The sequence below is a fragment of the Falco biarmicus genome, chromosome 8 (genome assembly GCF_023638135.1).
Source record: "Falco biarmicus isolate bFalBia1 chromosome 8, bFalBia1.pri, whole genome shotgun sequence".
NCBI lineage: Eukaryota > Metazoa > Chordata > Aves > Falconiformes > Falconidae > Falco > Falco biarmicus.
In genome coordinates, this window is record NC_079295.1 from 27,901,391 (window position 1) to 27,922,157 (window position 20,767).

Consider the following 20,767-nt stretch of genomic DNA (forward strand, 5'->3'; position numbering starts at 1 on the left):
AGGTGGAAACAAGAGGTGACAGCTCAGGTGGCAGGACAGGGGCTTTATAAGAAGCAGGACAGAGTAACTGGCTGGAATGGACTGTGATGTTTCCTCCTGTAGATAATAAGCATGTCAGTGCAGGAGGGATGTACCACATACTGTCAGCAGAAGCCTTGTTTTGGTGGCTTCTTTCCTGGTAAGCAAGAGAAACAGTTCCTGCCCCTAGAATTTACCTGTTTCTTTCAAGAAAATGCACAGCAACTGTTGGAAGAAGAGGATGGTTAATATGAAGCTGAAAGTCCTGGTGAAAAGATCGCTTGGTGGCAGAGGCTGACGATGTGCAGAAGCTGACTGCTTGTCATTTTTGGGAAACTGCTGCTCCAAAGTTGCCTTAAATTGGAGGCTCAGGTTAATCTCACAGGATGGTGGTATAGCAACTGATCCCCTCTTGCCCATCCAGAGGCACAAACACAGTTGTCCTTGTTACATCTGGGTTTTGCCCATGCTTCCAAGACCCTTCTAGCCCTTGGGCTGAGGACCTCTCTCTTGACCAGTCCTGCCACAGGACAACTGATGGCAATGCACCTCTGTCCCGACTGATGCCAAGACACAAAGGACCTTCAGCACAGAGTCCGTATGTGTCCAGCCTCAGCACCGGGAACATTTCCTTGCTCAGGCACTGCCCACGTGGATCATGATGTGGTGTGGGCAGGTACTGCACAGCTCAGAGAAATCTTACGGTGACATGAGACTTACCTCTGGGCCACGATACTTAGCCTTGGTCATGCTCCCTTTTCTAACTCTAGTGTTTTAAGAGTCCAGAAGCTCAGAGTTAGCTGTGGAAATCAGTAGAATGTGGACATTAAACTGCTTTCACAGGCGCTAGCTCTGTTGCAGACCACATCTCAATCATCTGGAATGTGTCTAGATGTCTAGTTATTCTTGCTCTGTGATGAACATGAGAGAGGGTGGGAGGTAAATGGAAGAGGTAAGTCTTTCCCCAGAGCCATCAGTTGTCATCTTGCTCTCCCAGATGCTTTGGGCATGCACTGACTGGGTATGCAACTGCACTGACAGAACCCTTGACTAGCTAACCTGTATTGATGTTGCTTACCTGTTGCTTTAAATCCAGTCTGGAACTCTGTGCTCTTTGGGGCTGGGTCACTTACTGTTGATAGTTTTGTATACAAGCAATAGTTAGGTGCTGAAAGCATAAGATACCAGCATAAGCAATGTGTACGGTTTGGGTATGACCTATTGCTAAGGTATTGTTGTGTTTGCCTGTGCTGTGATGCACAAAGCAGCTTCTCAGATCTGGGAAGTAATCCCTGCATCCAGGATAATCACTAGTCCCTCCTGCCTGGACTCCACAGAGCTCCACAGGGCTGACCGTGATCACACCCTCTGCATGGACTCAATAATAATAAAGCCACAAGAGAAAGAGCAGAAAAGGCTAATATTTGGAGAGAGTGAACACAGTGAAAAGAGATCAACACGATTTCCTGTACATACTCTCCCAGATTCAGCATGTGTTAATTCAGAGCACCTCACTGGGTTAGCTCTACCATGTTAGCTCATGTCGTGTCCTGGGAACAGCACAGTCACATCAATGTAGCAACGCAAGCAGAGGCATTAGAAATATTTCTTTTTTTTGTAGACTTTGCTATCAGGTTAATGACCCTATCTCATAATATGGGCTGTCTCCAGCTCCAGAGCCATCTGGGAAATCTTTTCATGGCACCATCCAGTGCAAGTAGCAATGTCTAAGAATGTAAGAATGGCCAAGGCTCCATCTGGCCAGCTGCTCTGTTTCCATCAATGGCCACAAACAGGCATGAGAGTGAAATAAGAACAAGACAAGCGTGTATTATAGTTCCCTGGAACACTTCTTCCAGCACTGAACAATTTTCAGCTCAAGGAATTTCTTCTGATGTTGGTCCAGCCAGGTCTCTATTTGAGAAAATGGGAATGAGAACTGCACATCTTCAGTGCCCATGTTCCATTGGAGTTCCATTTCACCGAGACCACAAACAAGACCACAGTCATGGACTGGACACCAATCTGGACCAACACATTTTGCATGAAACTCACATTTTCCTTCCAAAGAGGATGGTTTTCACAGAGGATCCATATAGAACAGTTTTTGTGAAGCAGAAGAGGGCGAGATAAACTTGGGAAGAGTAGAAAAGACGAAGCCACTACCAGAATCCGTCTGAAATTCTCATATAGACATTTCTGTATTGAAGAGAGAGACGTGCACAAAGAGAGACACTGACAACAACCTATTAGCTTCCCCACGTACACAGGATTTGGCTTATGGAATAACTGCTTCTAGCTGGACACTTCTAGTTGAATACAGTTCTTCCTGAAGGATTTCCCACTTAAGTCTGGCCTTTAATTGGAAAGTTTCACCTCTGTAAACAAGAATGATCCTCAAGGGAGGGGTGTTTCTGTAGGGGGATGCACAGAGCTGAACATAGGAATTCCAATCCTAATTTATCTCAGGCAGACAAAATTCATTTTGATGGGAACATTAAGTGTCCTGCAGCTTGATATAAACTGATGGACTCTTGCTTACTTTTGGCATTTACTCTTGCAAATGAATCACTATTACTTCCACCTCCCTGCCCACACCTCCACTTGGTTCCTTTTTAATTTTACAGCTTCCTGAGCTTGACACTGGGAAATCGATAAGTAATTTAGAGCCTAGTAAATACAGATGAAAACAAGTTATTTTGTACTTTTATAAATATTTGGAAACCAAAATTATCTAAGAAAACAGGTGCTCAGTTGACTCAGCAACCCATCCATCACCATCATACAGTTAATTGCAAAAGATCATAAACATTTATAATTAGAAGGCAAACAAACAAGAATTTTATAAACAGCCCTCTTGAATCAGGCTGCGCATTAAATATTTGTGATAAGGTAATTAAGAATAGATTTACAATCCTGGCTCAGTGTTTAATACTTTGGAGAATGCATTTGATTCTATGGAGAATGTTCTACAGCCAGGGAGAAAACATTTGATTTCAACTCTTTTATCCAAGGCTTAAAGTGGTCTCAGAGAAACATTGACTCTGTCATTGATCAGAGTGGAATTTCATTCATTGCAGATCAGACAGCTCATTTAAATATATGTCTAATGTCCCTTGTCATAGGCTGATCCACTTCAGGCCTGCTTCAAAGCTCTGTCTCCTTGGCTGGAGCTGCAGGCTTTTCCTAAGTCCTGCTTTTTACGGTTGATGCTTTGATCAGAAGATGTCAGAATTCTCAACCGTGTTTCAAAGTGGGGAGGGAAACCCACATATTTTCTATTATGACATCATGGTGCTTGGTTATGAAAAGCTGGCATCACTGCAGGGTTACAGGGTTACAGCTGTTCAGTCTCAGCGGTCTGTCAGAATCAGAGGGAAGATCTGCCTTGTACTGTAGTGCCCATTGCCATAACCTGTCCCAGACCACCCGGATCTCCATAATCTTAAACTATCTTAAGATTTTAAATGATCTTAAACTATCCCGTGTAATTACTTCTACAGCCAGTAAGCAGGCTCAGCACCCCATTACCATGAATATGAGAATCCCATGAAGATAATCTGTGATCAGGTCAGCAGGGCTTCTAGTTATGCGTAGAACCAGAGAGGACAGAAATTCACTTTGTATTGAAGCTAGGGGTTTAAACTCTGTAAAATTAGATGCAGACCCTAAGAAACCAGGTGGCTGCGTCCCATCAGTGAGCAACAGGGAGACCAGCCCTAAGGTTAGGATGACCTTCAGATATTTGGGGTTTTGATATAGCACAGGTTTACTCCAGTAATTATCTGCCATCAGAAACTAGAACAGTCTAGGAAAAGTGGGTGGAGGGGAAAGCCATAGCATTTGATTCATCAGGGATAGCCATAAACCACTTTATTCTGTGGTGACCATCATCTCTTTACACATTGTTGGTCAAGGCAACCTCCTAATTTAGGCATGATTTTGCTTCTTATTTCTTGTGGGTCTTTCCTTCTTTGCTCTTGTATTTATATGCTTGCAACAGGCAGGCAAGACAGCTGCTCTTCCTTAGAAATATTTCTGATAATCTTGATCCTGACCAAGAATGGTGAAGCCATCGTTAGGAACAAGGAAGCTACCCATGTGCTAAATCACCCAGTCCTACCAGCTGCTCTGGCTTCAGTTACACGGGGCACAAAGGCACTTCCCTAACAGACAGACTGCTGCAAAACAAGGAGACTCAGGGAGACTCAGACACCCCTCGTGCTGCATAAATCCCACTCTCTAGCAAAGCTTGTTAATTGCGTTACAGTGTGTCAGCTAAGCCAGTCTACCTGAGATGTTGCAGCTTCCTTCAGCCTCGCTGGAGAGCTGCACAGTGTTGCAGCCGCTGCTGGACCCAATGCTTTCAAAGGGTCTAGGCAGAGCCTGGCAGTTTGAAGAATAACAAAGCTCAATACTCAAGTACTGTCATCACCTAAAAGCTTCTAACATTATTTAATCCTTCAATCTTCTCGCGAGGCTGGGGAGGATGACAGACTGCTGGGAGGTGAGCTAACTGCTGGGTGGCAGGGCCTGAGCTGCTCACTCTTTCTAACGCAGGTGTCCTACAGCCCATTGCCACCCCCCACATAGCTCTGATGCATGCAGATGGGTAGCAGGACACGGGCATTACGTGCATATTCAGTGCACGCAGGGTGTAAACTCATCTGCCCTTTCTTTCAAGTGTGTTGGGTTTCCCCTTGGAAGGGAGCAGTGACATACGGATGAGGTACCTGCTCTGCAGACGAGGAAAACGTTGCCTAGGATGACAAACCATTTGCAGGTATAGACAGCCCCTTTTTTCCACTCCATTGCCACCTCTGGCCTCCATGTGCACGTCTGCCGTGCTGCGGTGTGTGAGGGGAGAGGCTGGGGCTGTGCACACACACGATGCTGCTGCAGCAGACGTCACTGGCACGTCAGAGCCAGGCACACCCCCTGCAAACACGCACCGTTAGCTTGGTGAATCACGCCCATGCAGCAGGCAAAACTAGTCCGGGGACAGCTAAACCTTGGGCGTTAGTGGTAAACAGACACTGTTTTGCTCTAAGAGCATAACTCACTCTGCTGCACTCACAGTCCGTTTATTGATTGCCGAGATAAAGCTGTAATCCTTCTAATTCAGGGGAAAAGGGATCCAGCAAGACTGGAGCACCAGTGCTCTGCCAGTCGGTAATTAAAATACATGATTTATTGTTGAATAAGCACTGGCTGAGGGAGAGCTGAGCTAACCAGCTAGCTGGGGGCAGGATGCTGGGTTAGGTTTATGGTTCTTTAGTCTAAAGTTTTGTTTCTGTTTTATGTTTATTTCTTTCCCCCTTCCCTCCAGGTCTAATAATACACGAAGGGCCCTCGGTTTACCGGATTTTTAAACGGTGGCAGGCGGTCAATCAGCAGTGGAAAGTGCTGAACTATGACAAAACAAAGGACATGGAGGAACAAAAAACAGGGACCAGGACAAATCAGCGCCCCTCCTCCCAAACCACCCACTCGTCCTCCACTGGTGGTACAGCCACTAACTCCGCGCCAGCCGACAGCGGGGCACGGGCTGCCGGCCATGCCACAGGCACCCTCTCTGACCACCACTGTGCTTACACCATCCTGCATATACTCAGCCACCTGAGGCCTCACGAACAGCGGAGTCAGTCTAGTAGTAACAGAGAGCTCGTCATGAGGGTCACGACGGTCTGAGCCGAGGAATTCAGGAGGCCTTAACACGAAGCGGAGGAGACAAAGAACTCATAAAGCAGAGGAGCATGGTGTGCCTTTTTCTTTCTCTTTCCTTTTCTTTTCTTTTTTTTTTTTTCTTTCCTCCTCTCCTTTTCTTTTTTGGTAACTGCACAAAATACAAGAGGCGGCACCTGGCCAGCTGAGGGAAAAAGCAGGTGGAGGGAGAGCTGCACACTCATGCTAAAGAGGTTAATATTTTCCAGCCTGTTTAAAAAAAAAAAAACAACAAAAAAACAAAAAACACACAAAAAAAAGAGAAAAAAAACCCAACAACACAAATCACAAAAAAACCCAACAAAACAAGTGCAATACAGACTACAAACTGAGTAGGCAGAGTTCTGGGGAAGCAGAGGAACAGACGGTTTAGCATGTCTTACAAATCCTATTACCTGGAATCGGTAACCCTCTGTACACACAACTTGTAAACACACGCACGCACACACAAACACACAGTGTGAGATTTTAAAAACAAGGAAGGGAACGAAATATTTGGAGTATTTTTATTTTCCAGACTGTGATTAACCAGGGCTGTGAGTTGTTTTATTTCATGAGTCACTCTGGAGCCTTGTTCAATTTATCGTAGGATACCTGAAGTGAAATGGCTGGGGATTTTTCAGTATTGATTTACAGAAAGAGAGATTGAATCATCCCACCAAGATAATCTAACAAATCCAGACATACCCAAATTCCACCAAAAATACTGGGTTTTTTTCTTAGTGTTTCTGACAAGGGATTTGTGAGGGTGGAATTGGGAGGGGGGAGGGCGCTCCGTGACCTTTATTTGACATATAGGCATTTTTGGCAAATTTTGTACAAACTCTCCACAGGTGTTTCAAGCACAAGTACTGGTGTGATTTATGCCTTCATAACCCCAAATCCAGCATCCAGATCTTGCCACTCACATCATTTTCCATGCAGACGTTCCAGGTTGATTTCCTTCCCTTTGATCACAAGAAGCTGACCCGTCTCAGTGGGTTTCTGCTTCCTTTCTGATTCAGACAGTCATGCATTAGAGGTGTAAATCTTTTTTATTTCCAACCCACCCCCCCACCCCCCGTATCCCTGCTGCTCAGTTTGCAACAGTCTCACTCAGTCTTGTAGGCTGAGCCTTTCACATCCAGTCTGTTAGTTTATTACTGAGTCTATACCATTCAATCATTCAAGAGAGAGTCTGAAGAGGGAGCACAGTTGCTGATCGAATATGTAACACTTCTAATAGGTCTCCTTCTCTGGGATATATCCTCGAAGGTACCGGTTGCTCTTCAGGAACATTCTCTTTCAATGCACAATGGCTGAATCATTTGTGGATATTAAAGGGACACTGTCAAGTACTTTTTAAATAGTTTTTAGGGTTTGGGCTTTTTTTACTCTCCATTGTTTGTAATATTCTCTTACAAGCTTGAAAATAAAATTTCTTTCCCTACCGATTTTGTCCTTTTCCATTTGGGCACGTATTGTTCTCTCCACTCACCCCATTCCCTTCACCACCCCATTCCGCCTCCTCCCCACCTTTCTTCTGCAACTGGAGGAAATCCACGTTACCGATTTCCTGCTGACTGTCCTCGCTCTGCGGAGGGTATGTCCCAGCTCTGCGGGGTCGAGCTGTTTTGCCAGTACAACAGCCACGAAGAAAGTTAAGAGCCGAGCCCTAAAAATATAGAGATTAGCTAATTGAGGAGCAACAGCTCAGTGATCCCAAAACACTGAACCCACAGTGATCAAGCCTGAACCCAGCTCCCCGCATAATTTAGGACTTCAGCCAAACTGCATCCATTTAGCAGCAGTGCTGAGCAGCGTTGCACAATGGCTGTGTCCAACTGCCCTCCGGCGTCCTACCAGCACCTCTCACAGCTTCTGTTGGAGTCAGGGCAAAAGACAAGCCACCAGCTCCTTTGGCAGCTATGTTGTCGTGGGCCAGGTGTTTCTGGACCAGAGAAGGTGTCAAACTTCAACCTCCGGGTTTGAACCAGCCATTCCGCAATGCTGAAGATGGAGGTTAGCACCTCAAGGCAGGTTGTATTTTTCACCTTGATTACTTGACAGTGTCCCTTTGAATATCAGAATGCAACAGAACAGGTACTTCTCTGGCAGAGAATGTGGGAGGTGAAACACCGGCCAAGAACGCTGACTTACTGAGGACCCGTATGAAACGGCATGGTTTCTGAGGCCACTGCACCTTTATCTGACCAATCTTATTAGCTACCAAAGATTGCTTTTGGCAGAGGCAAGGAAGCAATGTTGGTGGGCAGAGGGAGAGGGAAGGGGCAATTCCAACCATCTCTAAAAGCAGCTACCCCCAGAATGAAGGTGCTGCAACGAACGGTCTCTGGAAGAACCGCTTCTGATCCACAGTAGAGAGAAACCTGGCCAAATCAAGCAAACACAGCAGCCTCTCGCCCCCTACCTGTCCTGGAAGCTGTCCTCATTCCAAGAGATGAGTAATTATGGTGGTTTTGGGAAGGGGGAAGCATACCCAGATGAAGGGACAGCTGTCAGACATGATGTTGTTTCCCTCCCTGCCCTCCACTCATTTAACATGGAGAAGTCAAATTCCTTTAATTTGGCTAACAGCTAAAAGTTTATGAGGTCAGAAGCACAACTTGCCATGAAAGAGTGGTGTGATCTAGTACTCTGAGCACACAGGACTCTGCATACTCTCACTCCAGCTCTGCCACTGACTCTGTAGCCTTGGGCTGTTCGGCTCAGTCCCCCCTCCACACAAAGGGGGAATAACAATACGTACCTACCTCACAGGGGTGTTGTGAGAATCCGCGTTGGTAAAGCCTGTCGAAGTGCTAAGTCTACCACCGGTAGTCACAAAGCATGCGGTGGGGGTGAGCAGCGCTGCCCTTTTGCTGGTTACAGTCCGAATCACTCAGCGGGAGTCCCATCGGCCCTCTCCTGCTTGGAGATCCTCCTTGATCCGAAGCAGAGGGTGTCGTCCGAGTGCCCTCTCCTCCATTGCATGACATTTTAAGCAGCTGTGAGGTGCAGGGTAGTGACAGACATGAAGTCCTACTTGACCAGGGATTTGCTACAACATTTTCTATATCTGTGGGGTTTGTTGGTTTGGTTTTTCCATATATTGTGCTTAGAAATAAACTTTCCACTTAGGGCTGGCGGTTCGGGGTCTCTTCTGTTGCATGGCAATGTATACAAGTCTTATTGTCTGTCTTACTGTGCAAATGATCCCGCAGCCCAATTTCAGAGATGGGCATGGTCTGAGCCTTTTCACAGCGGCATAAGACTCAAAAGCCTGTCTAGACTGTTTAATATTTAAACAACACTATGAACTTGTCAATTGTATGTGTTCTGTGCAATACGAAGCATGTCATTAGCTGGCTTGATGGGCAGAGGGGCTAAAGGAAGGTCAAAACTTGTTCAAAGAGCTTCATACATGTGCCAGCATGGAGCCGAAGGGCTGCCACCAGCAATGCAAACTCGGGGAAGCCATTGGAAACTGTTTTCAGAACAGTTTACTCCAGAACAAGGTACTTCTGAGTTTATGAATTTCTAGGCTGCCAGCCTGAGAGAACAAGTGCAAATTTAGTATGGGGTTTGGGGTTTTGGATTATCTTTTTCTTTCTTCCCCAAAGTATGGATGGCAGAAATACTGATGAGGGTCTTTTCCTTCCATAGCACAGTTCTCTTGTCTCCCACAACCTCCTTGTGCCATCCCCTTTGTGCTACTATGCAGGACTTTAAAAGGTGCAAACGGAGATAGTATGTTCCCAAGACATGCAAAACACGCTGTGTATTGGGGGAATTCTAGCAGACAGGAGAGATGGGGCAGAGCTATGCTACAGAAGGCATCTCTTCTTCCCAACACCTTTCCTCTAGTCTTGTCTGCTGGGTTTCTGAAGAGATGTTCTTGTGTTTTGTTACAAAGCAGCCAGATCAGCTCCCACCGACAAACAAAGCCTGCAGAGTTTGGCAGCTGTTTCTCCCAGTGGAGAAAATTCCAGGCCCTATCACTGTGGAGAGCCCTCAGCTCTTGGGCTTTGTGGTCCTCCAATACCATTTGGGGGTGGTCATTGTGGAGGACTGTGTTCAGCCATCATCAGAAACTGTGTGTGCGTGGTCCTGCTCATTCTTGTGATTTCTGCTAGTTTCCTGATTTTCTGTCAGTTTTTACAGGTCTTTCTGGTAATGCTCTTCTGGTTATGCTCTTCAGAGGTGTTTTGCTCTGTGTCAGTTGCTAATGCTATTCTTGCCTACTGAAACATCAGCGGTGGCCGCCAGCTCCATAGCTTTCCCATTCCTGCCCTCCTGTCTCTTGGTAAATACCCACTGCTAAGTTCAGACCCCCTTCCTCTGTGCCTACAGTGGCTCAAGCACATGCACTAACCCAAGGGTCGTCAGAGAACACAGGGACCACTCAAAGCCTGTATCAGTAGTCAGACTCCGTAACCATCAGTCAGTCCTCTTTGCTGTATATTCCCTTTGCCAGTCTCAGTGCCTGCTGTTAATTGGTTGCCACAAGAAGTCCGCAGTGCTAGCAGAACCCACATAGCCAGCTGGCACGTGGTTTCCGATTTCAAACGTCAGAAGTGATGGACTGTTTTTCAAGTAAATCAGGTGTGGTCCCTGTTGTGGTTTCCCAAGCAAGGTGCTGAAGAGGTCCACATCTTATCTTCCTGTGACAGGCAACCCAAGGAAAGAGCAAGACAGGAGCACAGAGTTAAGACAGGCATCAGCTGTCCACCATGTTTGTACCCAGGGAGAAAGGAAAATACTACTCATGTCTACCACATCCCTACCACATCCTTCTCAAAGCCCTTGTGTCTGTCAGTAGTAAAATGTCAGAGATAATGCCTGTAGATGGTGGACAATTCTGAAGACTTTCCAGACCATCCCCTGCCCACGTGTGGTGATCAATCACTCAAGCATCTTCCCTTTGTTTTCCTCCAGAGACAAAAGATTATTTTGACTGAACAAAGCACTGCTACTCTGCAGCGTAGGAGGAGGCTGCACCATTAGCACTTCGAATCTGTGGTTCATCCACCAGGACCCCTGCACATCTCCTTGTGAGAACACGTGGCCAGAAGACCTATTCCTTTCACTTACTATTGTACATCAGTCATGCACCTGGAGGGAAAGAGTCAGCAGTGCAATTGCCTTAGTGACTACAGCTGAGTATCCCAACCTCCCCTCCACTGTCACCTCACCTGTGACTGCTCCTTGTTCCTGAGCCAACAGATGCCTCTCCCTTCTGCCATCCCTAGCCTCCAGCCCTGAAGATCTGGGCAGACAGATACAGGATTCCTCACAGACTAGTTTTAGCGTCTTCTACATCCTTCATGCATCCAGACAGGCAAATTGATTTCATTGACAGACAATGACATATTTAAATCCTGAGAGAAGAAACAAGTGTAGGAGCTTATTGCATTGACCTTCCCCTCTTCTTCCATGTTGAAGGAAACACAGTGAAAACATCAGTTGGTTACCATATGACAGCAACGAGCTGATGGCTCTAGAAATATCTCCCTCAATAATGCAAGTCTGACATGCTGCAGTTACTGAAGGCAGTCTTTGATCTCACATCTATCATGCTGGATACAAGGCGAACAGAATCTGGCACTTCTGTGCTGTTTACACAAACATCAAAAACTACCTTAGTTCATTATTTAAATTACCTCCAGGTCAGTGGGTGAATTTCTCCTTTGATGAAAGAATGATGTTTTTCTGTCCCAGAACTGGAATTGCAAGGCAAAATATTGTACACATATACATATATATTTATAAATGTTATCCTGAAAATATAAAGAAAAGAAAAAACTCAAACAAACCACAAAGAATACTTAACTATATTGAATAAGTCTTGACAGGAGCTTAGGATTTGCCATGTGGAAAGTATGACATGTGATTTAACTTCAGGCAAACAGAAGACAGAAGTGGGACATGCTTTTGTGTGACCTCTGGCCTTTCTCTGGCTCATGCTCATTATTGTAGAGCATTTAATTAATGCAAAACTATATGGAAAATAGATGATGAGCTCCAGCAGCAGGAAACAGACTGAAGACCCCTCAAACTTATCTGAACCATAGTCAAACAAGCACAATGATGCAAAAGCACAAACACCTGCCATTACACCTGTTTGAGAAGAGAGGTATTTCTGAACAGGGACAAGGAGTCAGACAGAAATTCTTTTCCAAGCCACACTGACAGTATTTTTCCCAGCTTGTTTACATCCTCTTATTAACCCTTTTTTCCGAGTGGAGAAGAAAGGAGAAGAGAGGAGAAGGATTCTGATACCCAGGACTTAAACAATAAAATAACAGTAGAGAAGAGGTACTAAGGGCAGATGATCCTTTATATGTTATGTTATGCATCAAGATGTGCTTTACCAAACAGAATTAGGACATCACCCTGCTTGCTCAAAGAAAGTCTGAGTGATTGAGTTTGCTCATAACCAAGGAGCCTTCCTAGCGTGTAGCTTTCTACAGGGGACCACAGCTTCCCTCTGGATGAGAGAACGTTTTGTCTCCAGTTGCATCCCACTGTGGCAGAGTAACAACCTGTTGTTAGCCAGTCACTGATGGGCAGTGGGAACATCTATCAGCTTATATGAGTTTTGATATCGATAATCACAAGAACTGCACAGGTCCAGCGTGCCCCTGCAAGTGGCCTGTCTCATCCTTTCACAGTTCAAGTTGCTGACAGAGCTACTCTGCTCTTTGCTCTTCATTACAAGGCAACTTTCCTTTAAAATCCAGCCTGCCACACTTCTCTGTGAGTTTTTCCTCTGCACATTACAGAGGTTCAGTTTAGTCCTTTTTCCTAGAAGGATGAACAGATTTCTACCTAACCCACCTGATCTTCTTTCTCAGCTAGAGAGACAAAAAATGATGTTCTCTGCACAGCTGATCCCAGTACCTATGTTCTTATGAGATTATATTCCCTGTCCCCTCCCACTCACTACTCCCTACCTTCACTTTCCTTTGGAAAGGGGTGATTCATTGCTACTAAATGGTAGAGATGAGAGTGTGGACAGCCCTTCTACTAGTTGCTAACAGGCACACAAACCTTCTTCCCATCCCTCTAGACTGGTGTTGCCAGCAGAACCGTTTTCACGGAGTTTAGCTTCTTGATCCAGAAGAGCAAATGCTTTCAAGCATCTCCTTCACTGCTATCAAGCTGTGGGATAATGGCATGGGGAATCTTTTGTTTCTTAGCCTCAGGGTAACCAGAGTGGATGATGTACCTGAGCCAAAAACACAGTGAGGACAAACCACTTGTATTTTAGATCACGGTAAAACTGCGTGAGGTCTGCCCTGTTGACAGGGGAGCAAGAATCTCTGTCAGATTTATATGGTGGCAAAGCAAAATGCCCTTGTCCCTCATGTTTTTAGCTCATACACGTCAGCTCTCCGTTATATAAAAGACCCTCTGTAGGCAATGCAGGCCAGGCTTGGGGAGGAAATCTTCCTCATTCCAGAAGCACAACCAGCCCATAGCTATGCATCAACCCCTTCAGGACTTTTTCTCCAGAGAGGCTGATAGTAAACAGGGAGGTAGCTAGTGGGGATAGCAAGAACGCTTCCCTGGATCTTCATCCCCAGCAGGCACAGTCCCTAGTAGGCTAATTCTGCATCTCCTCACGAGTCCCCTTTGAAATCACTCCCAAGGACTACAGTCTGATCCTTCACTACTACAGGGTCTGCCCAGGAGAGGAAGCAGTGTGTCTGCATGGATCTCCAAGGTCTGTTGGTAGGGTCCTGAGCCAGGCCTGGAAGAAATCACTATGTTCACTGAGGGATGAGATAACTCAATGGTGTGTCCATGCAGAAATACTCTCTTTGAGACTTCTACAGAGATGTCTGGGGGGTTGGGGGGAGGGGGGTGGTTTTGTTCAGGGCAGGAAGCACGGGGAAAGGAAGGCTGCAATGTAAGAAACAATCAGCCACAATGGAGGGGTTGACTAAAAGGAATGACCATGTCGACTGTGTTACTGTCCCATCATTCTCCTGAACCCAGAATGGAAACTTCCAAGTGCTCTTCATGAGCTTACGTTTATTAGAAAACTATTCCTGGGTGTTCAAGGTTGTTTTCTAATGAAAATATACATAATAAAAAAAGCAAATGAACGACTCTTGCTAATCTTTTCCTCTCCTCTGTTAACTTGTAACACATACTGTGAAACTTACCTCCTTCCTTGTTTGTTTACCGCCATTCCTGGTCAATAAAAATCTCTTTCTTTCTGGTCATGATCCACACAGGGCCTTATACAGTAAGTTTTCATCTTCTGCCTACACATCAGAGGTCAAGACTTCACATAAGGCATTTGAAGAAAATTCCATGGCTTAGCATATATAACAAAATGTGTTAGCACTTTGACTTACCAGTTGTTTATGGCATTAAACAGCAAAAATCCTTTACTGAACATCACTATAAGGTTCATAAGTAGTGCCTTCCCTATGTGCAAGAGAGAAGCTTGAGGCAACCAAGGTAAGTACAGGCAAGCATTGAAAAAAGCTGTTATTTTCAGAGTACCTACTCTGGTGTGCTAGGTTCTTCCCCACTGTACAGGACTGCCCTTGACAACGGACATCTCCCATCTAAACAGTAATGGAGCCAGCCCTTACCCCAGGTCTTTATCTTCTGCAAATTGCTGTGTGAACTTCAAGACAGAGGGAATGCTCAGAGCAAGCATGCAGACAGACAGTGGGGACAATGGAAGCAGTCACCCACGTCATGGTAGGAAGGGGCTGGTAAAGAGCTAGGCTAGATTCACAGCCCCTCTCCTGAGTGCTGAGCGCGTCAGAGCAAGCTGTACCCCAGGACATCTTTTGAGACTGCCCTTGTTTCTGTAGTGCCTACTGAATGCCTAGAGCATCACTTTTCAAAGCGATGTGCCTAGAAGTCCAGTGCAACCAGCTGCACAGCCTCCCCATCTCAGGAGGAAAGAAGGGGCAGTGTTTCACCAGCCAAACACAGAGCTGACAAAAGACGGTCACAAGAAGCTCTGAAAATTCTTCTGCCAAAGGGTCACAGAACTTTCCAATGCTTGCACATGTGAGGAACCTGCTCTGGAGAGACAGGTGAAGTCCATTCCTCATCCTTCCCCTAGAAACCAAGTAAGTCTTTTCTTCTCTTTTTTTCTTTCTTTCTTTTTTTTTTTTTCCTTTTTTTTTTTTAAACACAGGTCTATTCCAGTAAATCTATCAAAACACCCAGAGAGACAGAGAGGGAGAAGGGAAAAAACAGGGAAAAGAAAATGGGCAGGACAAGGAGCTGCTTGGAAAGAACAGCTGTGCTAATCAGAAATGAAGGACAAAAAACAAGGGGAGGGGATATGACAGTGGGAGCAGGGATAGAACTGGCAGAGACGTGGTGTGAAGAGGCTGGTGGCAACTGTTGATTACTGCAGCAATAACACTGATGGTTTGGAGAAGAGAGGGCAAGGCAGGCCCTAGAGGATCCTCAGGGAAAGAAGGAAGGAGCCATGAAACACTGGCAGACCAGACTGCACAGAGTTCTCTCCAACCAGCCTTTCCATAAGTCCAGGACCAAGTCTGTGTCTTTCACAGCCTGCAGCCTGAAAAACAGCCTCTCTGTTAGATCTATCCCCTGACTGACAAAAAGCTGCATCAGCCAGGCTAGGCAAACTACTGCACACATCATCCTGCCTGTAACAGTGATTCTTACCCAAATGTATTATTCCTAATTCAAGGCAGCCTCCCAGAGCTTGTTTTATTCTGTGCACACAGCTACATTGCTAAAAACAATCATGTGCCCTGCACCTGCTCAGACCAGAAGTAATTTCCTACACCAGCCAGCCAGGGCTCTGCTGAATTGTAGCAGCTGTAGCACACTGTGGTCTTTGCCAGCTCAGTGGGTTTCAGGAGAATGAGGATGCTGAAATGCTTGGTTGCTCTAGAGAGAGAGAAGGTTGCCTGTAAAACAAGGAGGTTTGAATGATATTGCAGCCTGGATTCCCTCACACACAGACAGGAGTGTTGCCAAAACATTGGGAACTGAGCTCAAGCTGCAAAATTCACAGCAGAATTGCAAAAATCACAAGCTTGAGAGTAAAAAGCATTTCAGGCAAGGTGGCGGCAGCAGGAAGTTTTAACCAGTGGGAACATGAAACTATTTTGGTTTAGAAACAAGTGAAAATTTCAAAATGTAACCTACAATGAATGTAGAGGTATCTGCATGGGGAGTATAGTTACCTGAATCTTAAAGAAAAAATAAATTGGTTTGAGAATTTCAAACAGCAAAGTGCCTCCCATCCAGAAATTACTGGCCACTTCCAGAAGCAATACAACAGCTGCCTGCTCAATGGCCAGAGGATGCCAACCCCTGAAGATGGCTAACCATCTGCAATTACTGGGATAAAATTCCCAATGTAATATAGGTCTGAGGGTCAATTAAATTTGAACGAGATCACCCAAGGGCCTGACATAAACTTGACTGAAATCAGCAGGTTTTTTTCCTCAAGCAGGCACATAGGATCAGGGCTGTGCCCTTTGAGCATTTCGTGCTCCCAGCTTCTCAGTACTCCCATCTTCTGGTTTTACAACCCGGAAGCAAAAGCACAGGAAAGCAGCAAGCGGATCACCTCTGTGAGGCCAACTGAATCAGTCTTACTGCAGGACTTGCAAAAGTTACTTTTTTCATCATACACCAGCAAAAAATCCTCACGTCCCAGTGAATTAATAGCCATTAATCTTAAAGCATCACCTCTGCAACAAAGTTTGCATGAATCTACACACCTCCATCCAGTCATGCTTACAGGTGTAAATATACGCCTGTGTGAGATGGCACTCAGACTGCTGTGGGCACTCACAAAATTAGAGCAAGGCAAGCCCAGGGATGTGCACCAGCTATGCTGTGATGACTCTCGACGCGCGTGGTCTTACTGCCCGATAAACTGGCATCAGCCAAAGTGGAAATGTAATTAGTTGCCTTTCATCTGCAGGGGAAAAGAGCCACCTCACAGGCAGTTATGGAAGATGAGCTGAAACCTTGTGAGTTTGTTACCAAGGTCAGTTACTCATACATCTGTAACCAAGGCCTCACGTCCCCCAAAACAGCCAACAGTAGCCCCATGCATCTGGGCAACACAGTGACAGAGTTGCACCTCTTACAAAGAATAATTAAAAGTATTCCCCTCCCTCTCATTTTGAATTTAGCTGGGAGCAACAAGCACTGATTACTTAATGTAAACAGTGCTCTGGTTATTTAATGCACTAAATAACAACAGACTTCCACAAGCTCACTTATTTTACACAGTTCTAAAATGCCCACAGCCTTCTCTAGTTTGTGAATGCTGTGAGCTTTATTGTGTCACTAAAGCCTTACCAAACTTTGGAGCAGTCTCAGGTCAGAGCAGAATGGATCATTTTCAAGGCTATAACCAGAGTAAAAGGAAACAAAATCATTTCACTAGATTCCCACTTTGACATACAATCCACGTGTTTGTCCTTTCCATTCAGATGTTTCATGGTGGTGAAAGATGCCAGATCTGGAGTTGTTGCTGTTCACAGCCCATGGAGTGACCCTGGAAGCTGTGTCTGTCTTCATCTCCAGTAACCACCTCTACAAGTTGAGCAATACTTAAGGCCATGTATTTCAACCTGCCTTTGTATGTATTTAACGTAGGCATCTACAGCTGCAGCTCACCCAAATTTATATATCTAAAGGTCACTTGTCAAATTCTAAGCCACCTTAGTAATCATCAGAGAAAAATAGGTACCTCCCAGGAATTATTCATCCCAATTGTATTCTGCACCAAACTGCCTACACAGTTGTCTAGTATGATTTGAGATGCTTGACTGGCCTTCAGTGTCTCAATTTTAAATTGACGCCCATATCTAAAGTTAGGAAAAAAGCACTCACCCCTCTTTTGCATGTATTGGGTAGCCAGCTGTCAAATCAGTCATCTTTCCCCGACTTTATTAATTAGAGGAAGTAAGTTAGGCTGCCCAGGCTGAATACAAGATGTGGTCCTTGAAACACTGGTTTCTTCACTCATCTTACCGCAAAAGGCAGAAGGAACCTAAGGGATTTTTGAGGTTCTCCTACCATCCACAGTCAGTATGAGACGTCAACCACCAAATATCTCAGCGCTGCAGTTAATTGTGCTTATGGTCTACAGCTTATTGCATCTGTTGTCTTTGCAACTTCTGTTCTGAATTTGCAAAAAGGATGAAGTAGTTCAGGGTGTTCAATTCTGGGGACTTTTTTTTTTAAAGCTGAATCCCAAAACAATATTGTCCAACTTTTCCTAAAAGTAAAAAGCCACTTTTTAGGCATTTTAGGGCCCTCAGTTGCTACCTCCTGAAAATTTAGGCCTTAATTTCTAAGCTCTAAGGGGGAACACAGCATTTTTTAAACAGCAAACTCTGCAAGGCTGTGAATGAAGCCTAGCAAAAAGCTGTTCTCTAAACAGCAAGGCAGCTAGTCTTACAACTATCACCATTTATGACTCGTGATACTGCAGAGAGCTCTCATCATTACCGCACATCTTGTATCAGAAGCATCTTCCAGAGCTTTGGGGAATTGTTTGTTTTCTTGTTTAAAGACTGCAGTATCAGTGGAAAAACAAACCTTGAGAAAACATAAAAGAGAAAGTAGAGAGAGGCTGAGTACCCAGGCAGAATGGAGCAAGTACAGCCACCACAGTCAACAAGCTGTCCTGATGGAAAGCATAGCCTTGTGCTAAAGGACAGCCCCTGGATTAGAAATCACCCCTGAAAATGTTTAACTAAGGCATTTGCCTGACAGTCAAAGTAAATAAGCAGCAGCATACAGGGGTGTGTTGAGGCTTTGAAACACTGTTTGCAAGGATGAAGATCAGGGGCTCAAAAAGTCAAAGTTGTGGGATGCCCATTATATTTTTCAAAGTAACAGATCTATGAAGGGGAATCACTCATGACCCCACACAACAGGCAATTGATGATTTACAGGGAGAGCTCCACATCAGGAGACTTGTCTTGGACTGCCCTTCTCAGCTACCCAAACAGCAGTGCTCCTCTCCCATCACTTAACCTGCAGCCTGTCTCAGTCTCCCCTTCTGGAAAGCCAAGATTTGCTATTCTTCTGCAGAGCAGCAGCAGATGTCACTGGCTTCCCACCAGCACTCCATCCCCACCAGCAAGCGGTCACTGGCCCTGAGCTCACAAGCACCAGCAGCTATGATGGCATCACCCCTCTACTTCATATAGACATCGGGAAAGCGGACCAGCAACCCTGTTCCTTGCCCTGGGCTTGATTTGAACGCGTCACGTTACACTACAAACTACATCCCAGGAGGCATTTGAAACACTGCCAGTATGTTTCTAAGCACACTGTTTCTGAACATGTGTAAAATCATCCCATTAACTCTCCAGAACACTGTTGCCTTTGGCATCTGCCTCCACACTTCTTCCACGCTTTTCTCTGGGCTTGTGGCGGTGGTGGTATTTGCTGCTGTTACCAGGGTGCAAGAGATTATGCAACTGTCTAGCATTTTGATTTAACCAGCTAGGGGAAAAAAAACACCTGTTCCAAATTCTATTAATAACTGGCAGCCATCTCCCTCCTCCCTTCCCTCCCCAAATTCCCACAGAAGGAAGATCACAGACAGATCCCCGCAAGCACAAACTAGCAGCCTGACTGGATCAATAACATCCATGGAGCCAGAAATTTGCAATGAATTCTGGGTAATTAATCTGCCACGGAAAGACAATCTTAATTAAGAAAAGTCAAGCCGTACTTTTCCCAAACCTTTTGACTAATAAAGCCACAGTATTGGTTTGGCTGAGGATTTTGGTCTAAATTTTAATGGGGTTTGTGTTCCTATCAAATACTTTGAAAGCAACCACGCAGGCAGCAGTGGAGTCTTCAAGCAGCAGTTATAGATGCAAACTCTTTCCTTTGTCTTTTTGACACGGCATTAAAGGTGAGTGGTTTCCTCGGAAGGCTAAAGCTCCTGCTTTCCCACCCCTTTCAGGCAATCCTGGAAATACCATTTGGACGCAAAGGCAGCTTGCCAGCACCCATGTTAGGTTGCAAGCAGCCATTTGGATAGTTGTACGTTCCTGAAACAGCTGTTGTCATGAGGCAGTCATGAGCCCTCCTAAGCACCACATCAAGATTTAGGAGCACTGAGTATATTTCAGAGACACGGGATTTTAAGTTCATTGTTCTTTTGCTCCTGGTTCTACTGCAAACTCCTCATTTCACACACAATAAGTCCCTAGAGCAACACGCACCCTAGTATGCTCAGGACCTTGTTCTGGTGCTAATGCCAATTGGTACAGACTCAGCAAAGCCGAAACTCTTGTTTTTCAGGGCAAAAAAGGCCAAAGGGTGGCCATATCCAAACTGCCTATTGCTCCTAACCTGTGTTAACTACTGAACCATGCTGGGTACTCTCGTGGAAACAGCCTGGGCCAAAAGCATGTCTAGAGCTGCACTAACAACTTAGCAAGACAAATCCAGTGCCTGGGAGTGTTTCCTGGGCATCCATTCATGATGGAGGACATGTCTCAAACCACTTTGGTATAGCATATTTAGAAAGACCCAAGAAATTCCCCCACACAGTGGCACTAGTCCCCAGCAAGGACCTGGTCAGCTGCAAGCAAAACCCTCCTGCAGCAGTTTGCACATCCCGTTTTGAGGGCCTAAGAAGGTGTGTTCTTCTTATTTCCCCAAGGTAAGAAGGCTGTTTTGATCTGTGAAACATGTGACAGTTGATCACATTTCTGTCCTGACACAGCGCAGACAGCCAGGAGACCAGACAGTTCAGGACACGATGTTTCTGGAAGCACTGGGTAAGCTGCAAAGAAATCCCAGAGACTTTCAAGGGGAACTTAATCTCACCAGCCCTGCTCATCTTTGCAGGTCAAAGTCTACTCACCAGTCTGAAGCCAAGGAGGGCCTACATACTTATTGGCAAAAATCAGCATTTTCCCCAATAGTACCCCGGATACAGGGTAATTATGGTAAAGACTGATAAAAATCATTTAACTCCTGCTATGGTGATGGCCTGATGGCAGCCAGATTAAAGATGTCCTTTATAAACCATCAC

The 20,767-nt window shown here is 45.3% G+C and overlaps 1 protein-coding gene across 2 annotated transcripts in view; it reads left to right on the forward strand.

Annotated features, from left to right (window-relative positions):
- MARCHF4 (membrane associated ring-CH-type finger 4) overlaps window positions 1–14,862 on the forward strand; it is a 112,674-nt gene extending 97,812 nt beyond the window's left edge. For both annotated transcript variants that reach the window (XM_056350292.1, XM_056350293.1), the window contains exon 4: window positions 5,348–14,862. In XM_056350292.1, the coding sequence (XP_056206267.1) occupies window positions 5,348–5,709 (362 nt within the window). In that variant the 3' untranslated portion in view covers window positions 5,710–14,862. The remainder of the gene's footprint in view (window positions 1–5,347) is intronic.
- Window positions 14,863–20,767: the final 5,905 nt, after the last annotated feature.